The sequence below is a fragment of the Mustela nigripes genome, chromosome 6 (genome assembly GCF_022355385.1).
Source record: "Mustela nigripes isolate SB6536 chromosome 6, MUSNIG.SB6536, whole genome shotgun sequence".
In the NCBI taxonomy this organism is placed as follows: domain Eukaryota; kingdom Metazoa; phylum Chordata; class Mammalia; order Carnivora; family Mustelidae; genus Mustela; species Mustela nigripes.
In genome coordinates, this window is record NC_081562.1 from 81,416,987 (window position 1) to 81,434,892 (window position 17,906).

The following is a 17,906-nucleotide window of genomic DNA, read 5'->3' on the forward strand; positions in this document are numbered from 1 at the left end:
GGAAGCAGGCTCCCCGCTGAGCAGAGAGCCCGATGTGGGACTCGATCCCAGGACCCTGAGATCATGACCTGAGCCGAAGGCAGCGGCTTAACCCACTGAGCCACCCAGGCGCCCCGGAAAATAGTTTTGATTGTAATTATTTTGTTCTGTTAAGAAATAACATGTCATAGTATGTATGTATCTGAAATATGACAGACCTGGATTCAAATCCAGTACCCGGCTATATACAGCTCTGCCATTTCCATCATGTGTTCCTTTGTAAACTTAATCTCTAAGCTTTATTTTTTTCATTAGCAAAATGGGGATAATTAAATTTAGGCCTATAAATAAGATTAAAACAAAAAATATTTTATAAGTGTAAATAGCTTAATACAACGTAAATGTTCAATAAGTGACTATTAGCTTTTATCCCAGTGAAAGCTTGGGGTTTCATCAAACATTAGTCGGGATGGCTTTTGATCATTCACAGATTTGACTGTGCTGTGGAGCTCCTTGGGTTCTAGTAATTTTAGAAATACATTTGTTCTGTTTGAGGATTCTGAGCTTTGCTAAAATGTTATTTGAAAAATAGTGGGTACATTTTATAAGTTTAAAAACTATAAAATAATGCTGATGAAGCAGTATAATTTTTAATTTTAAAAATATGTAAGATTCATATTTAAATCATCATAATATGGCTAAGTATATTATCATATTTTTATGTTTTTATTAGTTCTTTTATATATAGCAGAAGAAAACATTTATTTTTCTACAGATTTGATCCACTTGTTAGAAAATAATAGATGATCTAACTTATTCATCGGACTTGAATTGTTTTAAAATATATCATAAGTAAAATCTCAGAAATTGGTATATGTTTTAAGATTAATAACTAGTACATTTTTACCCAGTCATCTTGCCTCTCTCAGGACAAAAGGTGTACTGGAAAACTATTATTACAACAGATTTTTTTCCCCCCAGAAAAATAATCTTATGAAAATTCTTTCTTGAATGTAGGACTTTAAATTAGTTTATATTTTTTGTTCACCTTTTCCCAGAAGTGTTATATATGCCACTTGCAGAGTTAATATTAATCTTTTAAATTCAGAAGTGAAGTGATTATTTCTGATACTGTCTTCTATAACTAAACTGATTCTTATTTACTGATGCGTTGCGCTGTGTGACCTTGGGCTGGTTATTTTAATCACTTTGAGTCTCAGTTTCCTTATGTGTACCCATCTCACAGAAGAATTAATATAAATAAAGCATTTAACTCAGTATCTGACCCATGGGAAAAAGAGTTTATATTAGCTGTACAATCCATATTATTGTTAGTACTTGAATAATAGTAAACAGTTTATATAAAGCTTCAAAGACAGTGCCTGGTATGATATGTGCTCCATTTTAAGTTTCTTTCCCAAATTTGTGTATTTTCATTATGTTTATACCCCTTTTTGAAAGGTAGTCTTTGTGAATATTAATTGTTTCAGTGTCCATGAACTAAAATGGCATATAGTGACTAAGTGTGTACAAATGATGTAGCTAATGTATTTTTTTCTTTAGCTTCCAGAGCAGTTGTAGCACAGCATGTTGCTCCACCTCCAGGAATAGTGGAAATAGATAGTGAGAAGTTTGCTTGTCAGTGGTAAGTGGTTTATTTCTATTAAGGCTTTATCCTTGGGAAGAACAAAGCAAAAGAGAAAAGGGAATGTATTTCAACAGTCATCCAGAATGTTTTATTCTGTATTTCTTTTTAGTAAGAGTAGAATATCATTTATACAGAGAATGGACAATGTAAAATCATTTCCCCTGCATTTTAGAATAATTTAAAAGAAAAATATGTTCATCAGAATCTCCAGAATTAAATTACACCATTTAACTTCTTTTCAGAGTAAAATTTGTGTTAAAACGTTATCTTTGACTTTGTAGAAAATAGAATTTTTCAGATTACAGGATTTTTATTTCTTAAATTAATATTTTATTAAAACTGAACTGGACTGTCTTTAAAAAAATAAAACAGATTTTGTTGTTAAATGTCTCTTCTTTTTCATCACAAGCAATACTTCTTGTTCATTGATAGTTAATTTTTCTTTTTTCAGAGTAATAGGGGGAAATGAGTTAAATGATACAACAGCTAGTGAGTTTACATGGAAATAAGCAACTTGAAAAATATTTTATTGAGAAGACTGACTAGTCACATATCAGCCACTTCCTGAAAAAATAAACTGTAGACTTGGTTAGATTTCATTTTCTCATGGATGGTAGCTTCCACATGAATTCCAATTTAAATTCTTTAGAAGATTAATAGATTGAATAGAAAAGATCACTTTCTGATGATGTATTACTTTAAAAATTTTCTTTCTCTGATCCCTTTTCTCCCATTCTCTAACATGATTTGTCTCCCATTCCATGTTCCTGTCATTCTGTGTTTCATATTTTTGGTACTTTCATGTCTTTGTTCCTGTGGCAGTTTTCTTTAGACTTTTCCACTTCGCTTAAAATCAGGTGTATGGTTTTAAATATCTCTAATTATTTTCTTTTTCCTCACCTTATATATTTTTATACCTTATACTTAATGAATCACTTCCAGTAATACTTGGAAATGTCTATCTTCTACATTAAAACCAAAAAAAGTTTTTGTATCTAAGCCTTTTGAAAACTCAGTACTCAAAGAATTATGAAAGTTGGAAAAAGTATGTACCACATGCACAGTAAAATGTGTGTGTATGTTAGGTATGGATTTAGTCTTCTAAAGCCCATTTGTACATTTCTGCTAGTTCTAGTGAGGAGGGAGAGAATCATTTTAAAATTAAATAATCATAAGTATTATTTGATTCAGTTTATATAAACAGCTATAAGTTGGCCTGTTACATGTATAGTAAGTCCTAGAAAAGAATCCTATGATGATATTCGGCCTCCAGTCCTAACTGATATAGATGGAAGTCACTATATGAAAAAGACAAACTGAAGTTTGAATTAATTTGTACTGCATTATGAATAGAAATTTCTGAAATGGGGGAATGAAAGTGTGAGATGTGGGAGAAGTATGATTGTCTTAAAGAGTAGTTGAAAGCTTAGGTAAGTTTTTTTTCTTAAGGGATTTGCTCGAAGAGACAACAAAAGTTTAATTTTAGTTCAGTTTTTCTTCCATTTTCCACGTCTCCAATGGAAATAGCTCATCATTGGGAATTTCTATTATATTTTAATTATTGCAAGACAGGAAATTTAGTAGATATTGACTGAATGAAACTTATTTGTTATAGAATATTTGTTGCCAACAGACCAACCCAGTTCTCACTGGGGTGTGAATATAGTTTTTATATTTGTTGTTAATCATTTTTTTAATACTAAAATAAATGTGATTAAGTGGTCAATCTCCTTTTGTTTAGTTTCATCAGTCTAAAACCTAGCATGCATTTTCGCTAATAACATGATAGTGACATTTGATAAACAGGCATAAATATTATTTTATAATACATTGCCTTCAAATGGTTTTACTATATTTAGTATGAACTCTCCTATAATATACTGCATAATGCCATTTATTTTTCTTTTTTTTAGGCTAAATGCTCATTTTGAAGTAAATCCAGATTGTTCTGTCTCTCGAGCAGAAATGTATTCTGAGTACCTCTCAACATGCAGTAAATTAGCTCGTGGTGGAATCCTAACTTCAACTGGATTTTATAAATGTCTTAGGTAGGATGCATAGTAGTTAACTTTAAACAAAGTTAATCCATATCATGAACATCTCTTGCTCTTTAGAAAAAATACCAACCATCTGTCTAATTTGAAATATTTCTGCTACTTGAAGTTTCATCTTGGCTAGGTTGTTGTGAGATAGAAATTCAAATACAAGGGGATTTTGGAAATCAAACCTGGTATTTGTGTTTGAACAGTATGAGGCTTATCAAAGAAAGAGAAGGGAGAAACTTTTTTCTACCCACTTTATTGTGTTAAAGACATGACTTTTGTCCTTTTAAATCTTGAATAATAGTCTGAAACTAATACTCTTCAAATATCGAGGCTTTGGTATTATGCAAAGTTCATAAAATAGACACTACCTAGATGCAGCTTTTTTGTTAATTATCTAGGGTATAAACTTTTTTAAAACCTAACAATGTTAATATATAATGATTTTTAAAATTGGAGAACTGATGTTTTATATTTTTTCCTTGCTTCCCACCTTTGCAGAATAGAACTGTATGAATCATACTGGTTCGTACATTTGTAGTAGTAAATATACTACTGCTGTTCATGTAAACATTGTTAGAAGTCTGTTTTTTGCTTGTGTGCTAGTTAAGAAAACTAAGTGTGTGTGTACTTTACAGAACGGTCTTTCCAAACCATACAGTGAAGAGAGTGGAGGATTCCAGTAGCAACGGGCAGGCACATATTCATGTCGTGGGAGTAAAACGGAGGGCTATACCACTTCCCATTCAGATGTACTATCAGCAGCAACCAGTTTCTACTCCTGTTGTTCGTGTTGATTCTGTTCCTGATGTATCTCCAAGTCCTTCACCTGCAGGTATTAATTTTTGAGTTTTAAATATATCTAATTTAACAAAAAAGCAAAATGAAACTGTATATTTTATAAATTTAAAATGTATAATTTTCCTTTATGTTTCCAGTAGCATATTTTGCTTATTCTGTTACTTTTACCGTATTTAATATGATGCAAAGTTGTTAGATGTTAATTTCTTAAAGTAATTTTTTCTTGTATTAACTAATACAATGCCTATACGCAGTTTTCAGTCATTTCATTATGAATTTTGACTTTTTCCCTCCTTTTTTCAGGAATTCCTCATGGACCACAAACTGTAGGAAACCATTTTCAGAGGTCTTCTGTTACCAGCCAGTCTTCAAATTTGACTGCAACACAAATGTCTTTTCCAGTACAAGGTGTTCATACTGTGGCACAGACTGTTTCAAGAATTCCACCAAATCCTGCAGTTCATACCCACCAGCAACAAAATGCTCCAGTGACTGTCATTCAGAACAAAGCTCCAGTTCCTTGTGAGGTCGTTAAGGCTACAGTAATCCAGAATTCTATATCCCAAACAGCAGTTCCTGTTAGCATTGCTGTGGGAGGAGGAGCTGCTCAGAGTTCTGTGGTTCAGAATCACAGTACAGGGCCACAGCCTGTTACAGTTGTAAATTCCCAGACATTGCTTCATCATCCATCTGTAATTCCACAACAGTCTCCATTACACACAGTGGTACCGGGACAGATACCTTCTGGCACTCCTGTGACAGTAATTCAGCAAGCTGTCCCACAGAGTCATATATTTGGCAGAGTACAGAACATACCAGCATGTACTTCTACAGTTTCACAGGGTCAACAGTTAATCACCACATCACCCCAGCCTGTGCAAACTTCATCTCAACAGACATCTGCTGGTAGCCAGCCGCAAGACACTGTTATCATAGCACCTTCACAGTATGTGACAACTTCCGCATCCAATATTGTCTCAGCAACTTCAGTACAGAATTTTCAGGTAGCTACAGGACAAATGGTTACCATTGCGGGTGTCCCAAGTCCACAACCCTCAAGGGTAGGGTTTCAGAACATTGCACCAAAACCTCTCCCTTCTCAGCAAGTTTCATCAACGGTGGTACAACAGCCCATTCAACAACCACAGCAGCCAGCCCAACAAAGTGTAGTGATTGTAAGCCAGCCAGCTCAACAAGGTCAGACTTATGCACCAGCCATTCACCAAATTGTTCTTGCTAATCCAGGAGCTCTTCCAGCTGGTCAGACAGTTCAGCTAACTGGGCAACCAAACATAACTCCATCTTCCTCACCATCACCTGTCCCAGCGACTAATAACCAAGTCCCTACTGCCATGCCATCTTCTTCCACCCCTCAATCACAGGGACCACCTCCTACTGTCAGTCAGATGCTATCTGTGAAAAGGCAGCAACAGCAGCAGCATTCACCAGCACCCTCACCACAACAGGTACAAGTACAGGTTCAGCAGCCCCAACAAGTACAGATGCAAGTTCAACCACAGCAGGCAAATGCGGGCGTTGGTCAGCCTGCTTCTGGTGAGTCAAGTCTGATAAAACAGCTGCTGCTTCCAAAGCGTGGTCCTTCGACGCCGGGTGGTAAGCTAATTCTCCCAGCACCACAGATTCCTCCCCCTAATAATGCAAGAGCTCCTAGCCCTCAGGTGGTATACCAGGTGGCCAATAACCAAGCAGCAGGTTTTGGAGTGCAGGGGCAATCTTCAGCTCAGCAGCTATTGGTTGGGCAGCAAAACGTTCAGTTGGTCCAAAGTGCAATGCCACCCACAGGGGGAGTGCAAACTGTGCCCATCTCGAACTTACAAATATTGCCAGGCCCACTGATTTCAAACAGCCCAGCAACCATTTTCCAAGGGACTTCTGGCAACCAGGTAACCATAACAGTTGTGCCAAATACAAGTTTTGCAACTGCAACTGTGAGTCAGGGAAATGCAACTCAGCTCATTGCTCCAGCAGGAATTACCATGAGTGGGACGCAAACAGGAGTTGGACTTCAGGTGCAAACACTTCCAGCCACTCAGACATCTCCAGCTGGACAATCATCCTGTACTACTGCTACTCCCCCATTCAAAGGTGATAAGATCATTTGCCAAAAGGAGGAGGAAGCAAAAGAAGCAACAGGTTTACATGTTCATGAACGTAAAATTGAAGTCATGGAGAACCCGTCCTGCCGACGAGGAGCCACGAACACCAGCAATGGGGATACAAAGGAAAATGAAATGCAGGTGGGAAGTCTTTTAAATGGGAGAAAGTACAGTGACTCAAGTCTACCTCCTTCAAACTCAGGGAAAATTCAAAGTGAGGCTAATCAGTGCTCACTAATCAGTAATGGGCCATCATTAGAATTAGGTGAGAATGGAACATCTGGAAAACAGAACTCAGAACAAATGGATATGCCGGATATCAAAAGTGATTTGAAAAAACCTCTAGTTAATGGAATCTGTGATTTTGATAAGGGAGATGGTTCTCATTTAAGCAAAAACATTCCAAATCACAAAACTTCCAATCATGTAGGAAATGGTGAGATATCTCCAGTGGAACCACAAGGGACTTTAGATGCCACTCAGCAAGATACTGCCAAAGGTGATCAACTAGAAAGAATTTCAAATGGACCTATATTAACTTTGGGTGGTTCACCATCTGTGAGCAGTATACAGGAGGCTCCAAATGTGGCAACACAGCAGTTTAGTGGTACTGACTTGCCTAATGGACCTCTAGCTTCAAGTTTGAATTCAGATGTGCCTCAGCAACGCCCAAGTGTAGTTGTCTCACCGCATTCTACAACCTCTGTTATACAGGGGCATCAAATCATAGCAGTTCCCCACTCAGGATCAAGAGTGTCCCATTCTCCTGCCCTATCATCTGACGTTCGGTCTACAAATGGCACAGCAGAATGCAAAACTGTAAAGCGGCCGGCAGAGGATACTGATAGGGAAACAGTCGCAGGAATTCCAAATAAAGTAGGAGTTAGAATTGTTACAATCAGTGACCCCAACAATGCTGGCTGCAGTGCAACAATGGTTGCTGTGCCGGCGGGAGCAGATCCAAGCACTGTAGCTAAAGTAGCAATAGAAAGTGCTGTTCAGCAAAAGCAGCAGCACCCGCCGCCATACGTACAGAATGTGGTCCCACAGGTAAGTCACCCTGCTCTCAACGTTTCTCTTAAGAGTTCTCACTTGTAAATAGGATTGTAGGGGACTGTCCACTGTTGTTCGACACCTTATCTTGAAAAAGGTAATTGTGTCAGCTCACCAGTGTACTCGGGCTCTCCAGCTCCTGTTTTTCAGTGTTTTGTGTTTTTTTTAATAATATTAAACAGTTCTCAATTGTTGACTTTAGCACATGGCTTAAAGAATCTTTAAAATTCTGTTACTGGGGGTGCCTGGGTGGCTCAGTGGGTTAAAGCCTCTGCCTTCGGCTCAGGTCATGATCCCAGGATCCTGGGATTGAGCCCCACGTCGGGCTCTCTGCTCCGAGGGGAGCCTGCTTCCTCCTCTCTCTCTCTCTCTCTGCCTGCCTCTCTCCCTACTTGTGATTTCTCTCTCTCTCTGTCAAAATAAATTTTAAAAAATCGTTTTAAAAAAAAAATTCTGTTATTGACCCAAATTAGTAATTTTGTAGACCCAAGATAGAGGAATACTTGCTAATCTGACATCTCTTGGAGAATTTTTTAAATATAAGTCAGTCTCCTTGGTCACCTTTGGGTGGAGGGGGATATACTAAGAGCACTTCAAAAGGGAGATTCTGTACTTGATTTTGACAGGAGTATGTTTTTGTGGCTCTTTTCACCATTCTTTTTTAAAAAAAGATGAATCCCATAAGTCCTTTATCAGGTGTTTTCCTGTTATACTTATATATTGACTTAGTTGCCTTGGTTCTTAAAAGACTATTATAATTTCAGTTTCTTTCAGCTATTCTGATATTCTTGCTTTTGTGTTTCTTTACTGCTTTGCCCTCCAGTCAGGTTTCTGTTATCCCCTCTTTAATATTCTACTATCCAATCTCTGTTGTACCCTGTAGTCAATAGAAGTGTTTTCTAGGATTAGTGCTACTGAATTGAGGATTCATTCTACCTGTAAAGATTTTAAGGTCAATCTTGTGTGCCGTTTCCACTGAAACTAGGGGTTTACTAGTTTTAACCTTATTTTCTGGATGACTTTTTTTTCTTTCTCTTTCCTGAGTCCTACATGGCCAGAACCTTCTGTGACTATTGGCAACTCTGCTAGCACTCTTCTGACTTTGGTTTCTTCTCCATGCTTTTGGTGTTTAGAGCAGATCTATGGTCATTGCTGGCATTAGTACCAAATCTGGGGGTGGAGGGGGGCAGCAAAATGAAAGATGAAAGAACAAAGAATCCCTTGCTTCAGAACAGTTCATCCACTCATGTGCCTCTTTTTTCATGTGAGTGGATAAAACTGGACGGTGCTGGGCGCCTGGGTGGCTCAGTGGGTTAAGCCGCTGCCTTCGGCTCAGGTCATGATCTCAGGGTGCTGGGATCGAGTCCCACATCGGGCTCTCTGCTCAGCAGGGAGCCTGCTTCCTCCTCTCTCTCTGCCTGCCTCTCTGCCTGCTTGTGATCTCTCTCTGTCAAATAAATAAATAAAATCTTTAAAAAAAAAAAAAAAAAAAAAAAAAAAAAAAAAAAAAAAAAAAAAAACTGGACGGTGCTGTTGGGGACATAATGAGATTTTAATTCATACATTAGTACTGTATTGCTTAGATTTATTTTTATTGCAAGGTACCTAAGTGGGTTGAGTATTCTTTAGTTGATGTGTACATGGCAATGATTATTACTGAGTTTTAGCAAAAAATACTACATCAATTTTCCTCAGACTGCTGTAAGTTGAGTTTTTTTTTTTTTTCATTTATTAAACACAGTAAAAAATTTTTAAAGTAATATGGTGTCTGGCATACAGTAAGTTGATTTTTATATTTTTTTCCTTCATTTATGATTTCCGAATTCATCTTGATTAGTTACTCACTCCGTCTTTTCCTCTCTTATAATAGTTATAATTTCTAAATAGTTATAATAAACTAAGCCAAATGAGAGAAAAACTCCATTACTGTGGAATTATCAACCCTCATTTTTATGTGTGTCCTTAATCTTCCCAGTGTGATTATATTCATTAAAGATACTTAAGTAACAAAAGAACCAACAATAATACTTGTGAAGACTAGGACCTGTGTTAGGAACTTGTTACTAAAAGCATTTTCTCATTTAATCCTTGGAATAACTCTGTGAGGTAAGAATTGTTATTACAATAGAAATGAGGCTCCAAGCTACAAAATAATTCACCCAAGGTCACCAACTAATGTGATGTGTTTCCAGGACTGAACCAGTTGGGTATATGTCTGAAACAGAGATTCATACTCTTAACCCACTTCTCCACTATTTTAAAAGATTTTGTTGAAAAGTTCTAGAAAGCCATTTTATATATAACATATTGAGTATTTGAACTATTATATTATAGAATGTGAGTAGCATTAAATTATAATTTTAGGACATTAATCCTAAAACTTTTTTCTTTACATATTGGACATATATGTATCTAATTCAGTCCATAAAATTACTACATTTTATTTACATATATATTATTTATTAAATGTGTTAAAATAAAAAAAATACTTTTTAAAAATGTGTTCTTTAATATGTATTGTCCCAAAGAGTATAGTTTATTTAAAATGGCTACATTCCTTATTTTTAAAATTAGTGTTTGGTTGGCAGGTAGAAATTTAAATTTTTGCAAGGAAAAAGAGATAGCATGCATGGTGTCTGTGAGAGAATTAAAAACTGGGATTCTTACGTGTAGCGCTTAACATGGTGACTGCTAGATAGTTTGGCACTCAGTAATAGTACAGCTGTATTTTACCTTCATATATAGGGAATAAAGTACCTATAAAGGCTAAAAAAGATCAACTGTTTAAGATGGGATCATAAATTTCCTTTGAAGGGTCAGCTGTTGGTCTTCTTAAGAGCCTACTAATAGAAAACCATTTCCATTGTTACCTAGATTCTTCAGATTTCTTTTATATGGACCTTGACTTAACACATTTTATTCACTATTTGAATTGGTACCTTAAAGGAGTAGATGAAATAGAGGATTTTAAAATGTGACTTTTCAGCAATACCTTGTTATTTCTCCCATTTCAAGGGGTCTGGGGATGTTAAGGAGGTACCTGGAACCCAAGGAGGGACTTTTAGATTTGCAGAATGTTCAGGGCTAGAAAGACTGCAGGGAGAAGTCCCTGCTGAGAAGAGGCAACAGGTAATCCTACTACCATTGTTCTTTCATGTTTCTTTTCTCAGTTTTGTTCCCTTTCACTCTAATTAATCAGCTATATTAATTTAATTACAGAAAAAAATTAGCAGCAGAAAAGAAGAAAGATTATGAAAGTTAATGACATAACTGCAGATTTTGTGTTTAAATAGTATTTAGCTGCATAATTCATGTAGATACAAAATAAATTTTACCTATTTCAAGGCAAACTTCTTGATTTGTAGCTGTTTATTTTAGTCTGTTGTATTTGTAAGTTATAGGATAACTATTCATGAATTGGTATCTTCTGAAGGCATAAAGCTAGTTTGGCACATAAAAAAATAAAAATGAATAAAAAAGAAAAGTAATTATAAATATTTACCTAACGGTTTGCCTTTTTCAGGAGCATGTAAAACACATGTTGAACAGAACAATAGGTGTTAATCCCATGATCTGAAGACATGCTAAATTCTTGTATATAAAAGTAGTTTACTTAAGGATGTATTTACTTAAGGTGTTTTATATGTGCTTTTCCTCAATTCTATTGAACCATTGCTAATATGGTTCTGTGTCACACTGAATTTTGGTATCTTCCGGGTCCCTTCCTTTCTTTGATAAAGAGCTTGAAGTTATTCAACCCATCAGAATGCAGATCTGTAGCCTCAAGGGGGCAGCATTTAGTCATAGCCAAGATCGTTTTAACAAGAACCCCAGGAATTATCATTTCAATATTTTGTTAAGAGTACTACTGCTTAAATTGTGGAGTAGTAGCACATTGTAGTACATCGTAAAAACTGAGAAAGGCATTACCACTAAACATAATAATTGTTTTTGCATTTTAGTGTATCCTTATAAACAGTCTTGGTATGTATTGATTATCTAGGTTATATACTTTGTAAGAGTAAAAAACTTGGTAGTTTAAAAACATGAGGGAATGTAAGAGCAGAAAGAATCTTAGATATTATCTTGTCCCAAACTCTCATTTTTAAAAATTGAAGTTACTTTCCCACACTCACAAAGATCTCTTTTCCAGTGATTCCTGTAATTGTCTTAATTCTGTTCTCAAAAGATCTATACATTTAGACTAAGTATAAATACTTTTATTTCACAGAGTAAATCTTATTTTTGTTCCTTATAACTGCTTCAGAGTATCTCTCCTTCCTCACCTGTGTTTTAGAATATACTTTGTCAGTTCCTTCAAGTAGGTCCGAGGTGTCAGGGTGTCTGGTTTATTTGTCATCCTATTTATCTTAAGTCAGTTCTGTTTTATAAGTGGCTTTCAAAATCTGTAGCTAGAATTGAACAAACTGTTTCATTACTACCTAGCAAAGAATTTATTTTGAGAATAGATTATGAATTTGTATCTTTCTAACATAGATTAAAGTGTTTAAATTTTTATCTTTCTAAGGTTTTTAAAGTTTAGTACTAAGAACATAAGGGTTTAAGAGCCTCAAATCCCAAGTCTTATATCAGAAAATGTTATCACTCTAGGGCCACGGGGGTGGTTCAGTCAGTTAAGCATCCAACTCTTGATTTCAGCTCAGGTCATGATCTCAGGGCTCTGTGCTCATGGACGAGTCTGCTTGAGGATTCTTTCTCTTTCCTTCTGTCCCTACCCCTGCTTTTGTGGTTTCTCTCTCAAGTAAATAAATAAATCTTAAAAGTTATCACTGATCTAGAATTTTTAGCCATAATTTACTATTGAAAAGATGATCAAAGAAAGCATCATTTTGAAAAGATAATAGAAGAAAGCAAGGCAATAATAAAACTGCTGCATTAACTTTTTCAGTTAGTTCTACATTGCAGAATAAATCACATAGTTATTTTGCATCCTTTGTGTAATTTTACTTTTTTGGTCACTCACTGCTGGATTTGTGGGGGGGGGAACCCCAAAACCTGTAACATTAAAAAAAAAATAGCTCTTCCTCAATAGAGTAGATGATAGAGAATATTCCTCAAGAGGGATCATTCCAAAAACTATGACTTTGAAACCTACTTTTACATTTACACTTGAGTTAGGGTTATGGCTGATGATCAAGCAATTCATGGTAAAAAACTGAGCCTAGGACGCCTGGGTGGCTCAGTGGGTTAAGCCGCTGCCTTCGGCTCGGGTCGTCATCTCAGGGTCCTGGGATTGAGTCCCGCATGGGGCTCTCTGCTCAGCAGGGGGGTCTGCTTCCCTTCCCCTCTCTCTGCCTGCCTCTCTGCCTACTTGTGATCTCTCTCTGTCAAATAAATAAATGAAATCTTTAAAAAAAAAAAAAAATGAGCCTGGGTGGCTCAGTGGGTTTAGCCTCTGCCTCCGGCTCTGGTCATGATCTCAGGTTCCTGGGATCAAGCACCGCATCAGGCTCTCTGCTCGGCGGGGAGTCTGCTGCTTCCTTTCCCTCTGCCTGCCACTCCCCCTGCTTATACACTCTCTCTCTCTCTCTGTATCAAATAAATTTAAAAAAATAATAATAAGGTTAAGAAAAAGTAAACATATAGCCCAAAAGAAATTTATTTTGCACTATCATGTAAAAGACCTAATTCTTTTTATTAATTAATTGATATTTATTTGTTTGTTTGTTTATTGAGGGAGGGGCAAAGGGAGAGGGGGAATGGAACTTTTAAGCAGACTCTGTGCTGAGTGCAGAGTGCAGAGCCCATCGCTGGGTTGGATCTCATGACCCTGAGATCATGACTTGAGCCAGAATCAAGAGTAGGATGATTAACTAACTGAGCCACACAGGCACCTCACGAATGTGTAATTTTTTTAATAACAAGAGGAAACCTAAAAATATTCACTCCTGTGGTCAAAGGAAATATGAGTCTTAGAATTTCTCATTTGGTATATTCTATAAGTACTTAAATTCTTGGGGTGCCTGGGTGGCTGAGTTGGTTAAGTGTCTGCCTTTGGCTCAGGTCATGATCCCCAGGGTTCTGGGATCAAGCCCCACTATGGGTTCCCTGCTCAGTGGGAAACCTGTTTCTCCCTGTCCCCACCCTCTGTTCGTGCTCTCTCTTGCTATTCTCTATCTCAAATAAAAAAAAATTTTTTTAAGTACTTTAATTCTTTTTGTTTCAGTGTTATATTTAGATCTATCTAATTCTTTTTATCACTCTGTCACTTGTTTATTTTTTATTGTAAAATTTTTTCCAACATATACAAAAGTAGAGCCAAGAAGTCTTCATGTTTCTATCACCTAGATTTAAATATTATTACCATTTGCCTTTTTAGTTTCATCTGTTCTTCACAATCATTTTTTTTTCTTGGAGTACCTTAAAACAAGTATCAAACATTATTTCATTTTGCCAGTAAATCAGAATCTATTTCTCTAATAGTTAAGTACTTTTACCTATTTAGATCTGTCTCTCTCTCCAGTACCAAATCATATCTAGCAGAGATAACAGTGTGTTTAATATTATCTCACACCCAGTTCATTGTTCTCTAGTTGTCTTTTAAAAACAACATGGGTTTGGTTTTTTTAAACAGCTCGTTTGAATTAAGATCCCCAAGTTTTTACATGTTGCATTTGGTTAATGTGTCTTTATTCATTATTAATTTAACAACTTAGATTAATTTCAGTCATCCTTGCCATATCCTTCATTCATATTTGGGGTCAAAATACCTTGTGATTATTTGTTAGATAAGAGTTCCACAATGAAAAAAAAAATACGTTAAAGATTTATTAGCACTTTTGAAAATAAAAATAAGCTTAATTACAAATATATAACAAGATATTCAATAAAGTACCTAATTTAAATGGTAATAGAAAAGGGAACCAGAAGATTCATTCTGAGGGAATTTGATGCTTCTGGCAAATTTACCCTTTAATAAAAATTCTGGGATATTTATAACTTGTTACTCTCTAATATATGTATTTGGCTGAAACTGATTCTCTTGGTTACTTCCCTTATTAGAATTTCTTGGATTTTTATTGCAATATTTTCATTTCAGGAAAACAATTTCAGTAATTCTTTTGATAAATAGACTAATTCTAATGTTACCTTCCATTCCTTTGTCTCCGATCCTTTTTTTTTTTTTTTTTTTTTGTCTGCTTTCTCAGCATCAGTTTTTATGGCTTTAAGAATTCCCAGGAGAATGATTGTCAGATCCGTGTTTCCAGCATTAACTTCTATTAATAGACATTTGTAGTTGATCTGCCACTGTCCCCAAAGCAGACTCATTCATTATCTTTCCTCCAAAGTTTAGTTTCCCGTATCTATTTGGACATCTAGCATATATGTTGCCATTTGTTGAGAATCTAGAACTAGGCTCTTCATCTGTAGTTTCTCTAGTCTTCAAACAATCCCTTATGTTAAGATTTCATTACTTAATAGTTTATAGATGACAAAACTGAGGATCACAGAGGTTAAAGAGATTGCCCTGAGTCACTTCACTAGTTTAAAAGGCAAATTGAAAGTTTGAGTACTGGTGTGTCAAGCTAAAAAGTCCACCCTATCCATGGCACCTGTTTTTCATGCATGCATATGCATGTATATGTTTTCTCACTGACCATATTATAAAATCTTAAGTGTGGGACCAGATCCTATTATGGAAACAACTTCAATCATTTCACAAAAGTAGATTTTCTTTTTCTTAGAGCATGGAACTCAAAGAGTCCTAGGATTTCTCATTTCTAAACTTTTTTTCAGCATTTTATTCTCTTTTTTCTTTTTTATGCTCAACCCTTATAGCTTAATGTCTTTTTTTCTAGTTATTATGGATTTTAATCTGATGTTTGCAGAAATTTTTAACTAGTTTTGTCCAGCTATTTCCAATATTACCTTATAAGTGAATGAGTATATTTAATATTTTTCCAGAGTTTAAATTTATTGCCATTAAACAATGCTTTGAAAATGGTGTGCTACCATTTCTATATGAGAAATTCATTATTATTTTTCCCTTTGTGATACGTTATGAATAAAATCTGAGATAAGGTTCAAAGAAAGTATTTTGCCTCAAATTGTTTTAAGCCATATTATAATTACGTGTTTTTCAGAGAGAAAGGGATAGGCTACAGAAGAAGAAAATATAGCTTATATTTAAAAGACTTCTGAATTAGAATTGGAATTAGAATTCTTTTACTTGTATTGTCCATCAAAAGCTGAAACTGAACAACTTTAAAGACTAAAGTTGTTAAAACGGCTTACTATAAAATAATATTTATAACATTCTACTTCTAGTTTTCATTTTTAACATCAGAAATTTTCTTTGCGTTTTGCTATGATTGTTTTATGTTGTAGTCATTAAAAAATCTGAAAGGAAATATATGCAAAGAAAGATTAATTTGCAATTGATTCGTTCTTGTGCAGAATGTGTGTAAGTAAATCAGTGAGTGATTTATAGTAGATTTATTCCTCATTTTAATCTATAGTTTTGTTTCTGCCTAATTTATTGATCTAAAATTTCTTAATTCTAAATAATTTATGTCCTGTAACATTAACAATGTGATCTTGCCTTTGTGGCTCATATGAAATAAAAGAATCTTTCCTAATTATTTTTATAAAAAATAAAATTTTTTATTAATTATTTTTATAAAAATAATTATCTTTTTAAAAGAATTTTTAAGAAATATTTACTAACTACAAATGTAAATTCTGTGTTAGAAGTGCATAACTAGCAATGTAATCATAATTGTCATTAAAATCATTTATGCCTATACTATAAAATATGAATGTCTTTCAGTGTCATCTCACAAACTGCGTGGTTGTGTTTTTTCACAGAACACTCCTATGACGCCTTCACCAGCTGTGCAAGTGCAGAGCCAGCCTAACACTTCCCAGCCTTCTCCATTCAGTGCATCTAGTCAACAAGGGGATCCAGTGAGAAAACCTGGACACAACTTCATGTGTCTGTGGCAGTCTTGTAAAAAGTAAATGGAAATTTTATTTGATACACATAAATGCTCTTTGTTCTGGAATGCTTTTATATCTACATTTCTCTCATCTCTACTTTTATGAAAAATTTTTTTTTGAAACCACTGAAATCTTTTAGCAAAAATACTTCCTGTTAGGAGGGATGTTGATACAGGTCCAGTGGCACCTGAGCCAAAAAAAATTTATATAAATGGTAAAAAGAGCTTCATTGCCTAATGGTAGGTTATTGGAGAATGCATCTCAATATTAGTTTTTAACAAAAGAAAATCAGCTAAGTGTTTGATTTGATATTTGGCTATGAAAAGAGATAGGGTTTTTAAAGTAACTCGAAGTTGGTGGTAGCTATCAAATTTTTGTAGCAACTTAAAGATAATAATCTGTTAGGAAGACTAATGTCTTAAATTTGAGTTTGGGTTGGACACCCCATGAAAATTATTTCTAAAGCCATACCATCCCACCATTTAATAACTAAGATGAACAGTGAGTACGATTGAACTTACTAAAACAGGGCTTTCTTATGAAATGCTTGCAAATAATGTTGGTTAAAATAAGATAGTTCTTTAACAGTTCTCAGCCAAGACCCTTTGTTTTGTCACTTTTTAGAGGTCTAGGACTAAGGCACTTGTCTTAATAGACATAATACCCTTCATTTTTTTGGATATCAAAGATCTATTTCACTTTAACTGAGAGCAGTAATTACCATATTCTTTTAAAAATTATATTTGCTGTTCATGATTTTTATGATATACTACAGACATACTTTTACTTAAACTTCATATTGTGGTTTGTTGTGGGGTTGTGGCTATAACTGTAGAGTAGGGGATTTTTTTTTCTATTTTTTAATTTTTTATTAACATATAATGTATTATTAGCCCCGATTTAGGTCTGTGAATCTCCAGGTTTACACACTTCACAGCACTCACCATAGCACATACCTTCCCCAATGTCTATAACCCTACCACCCTTCCCCTACCCCCATACTCCCAGCAACCCTCAGTTTGTTTTGTGAGATTAAGAGTCTCTTATGGTTTGTCTCCCTCCCAATCCCATCTTGTTTCATTTATTCCTTTCCTACCCCCCAAACCCCCAACATTGCCTCTCAACTTCCTCCTATCAGGGAGATCATATGATAATTGTCTTTCTCTGATTGACTTATTTTGCTCAGCATAATACCTTCTAGTTCCATCCACATTGTTGCAAATGGCAAGATTTAATTTCTTTTCATGGCTGCATAATATATATATATATATATATATATATATATATATATATATATATATATAC

General features: G+C 35.2%; 1 protein-coding gene across 1 annotated transcript in view; it reads left to right on the forward strand.

Moving 5' to 3' along the window:
- ARID2 (AT-rich interaction domain 2) overlaps positions 1 to 17,906 on the forward strand; it is a 165,333-nt gene that overhangs the window by 110,139 nt on the left and 37,288 nt on the right. Inside the window, exons 12-16 of the mRNA XM_059402955.1 lie at positions 1,543 to 1,624; positions 3,541 to 3,675; positions 4,308 to 4,504; positions 4,774 to 7,637; positions 16,470 to 16,618. Coding sequence (XP_059258938.1) covers positions 1,543 to 1,624; positions 3,541 to 3,675; positions 4,308 to 4,504; positions 4,774 to 7,637; positions 16,470 to 16,618 — 3,427 coding nt within the window. The remainder of the gene's footprint in view (positions 1 to 1,542; positions 1,625 to 3,540; positions 3,676 to 4,307; positions 4,505 to 4,773; positions 7,638 to 16,469; positions 16,619 to 17,906) is intronic.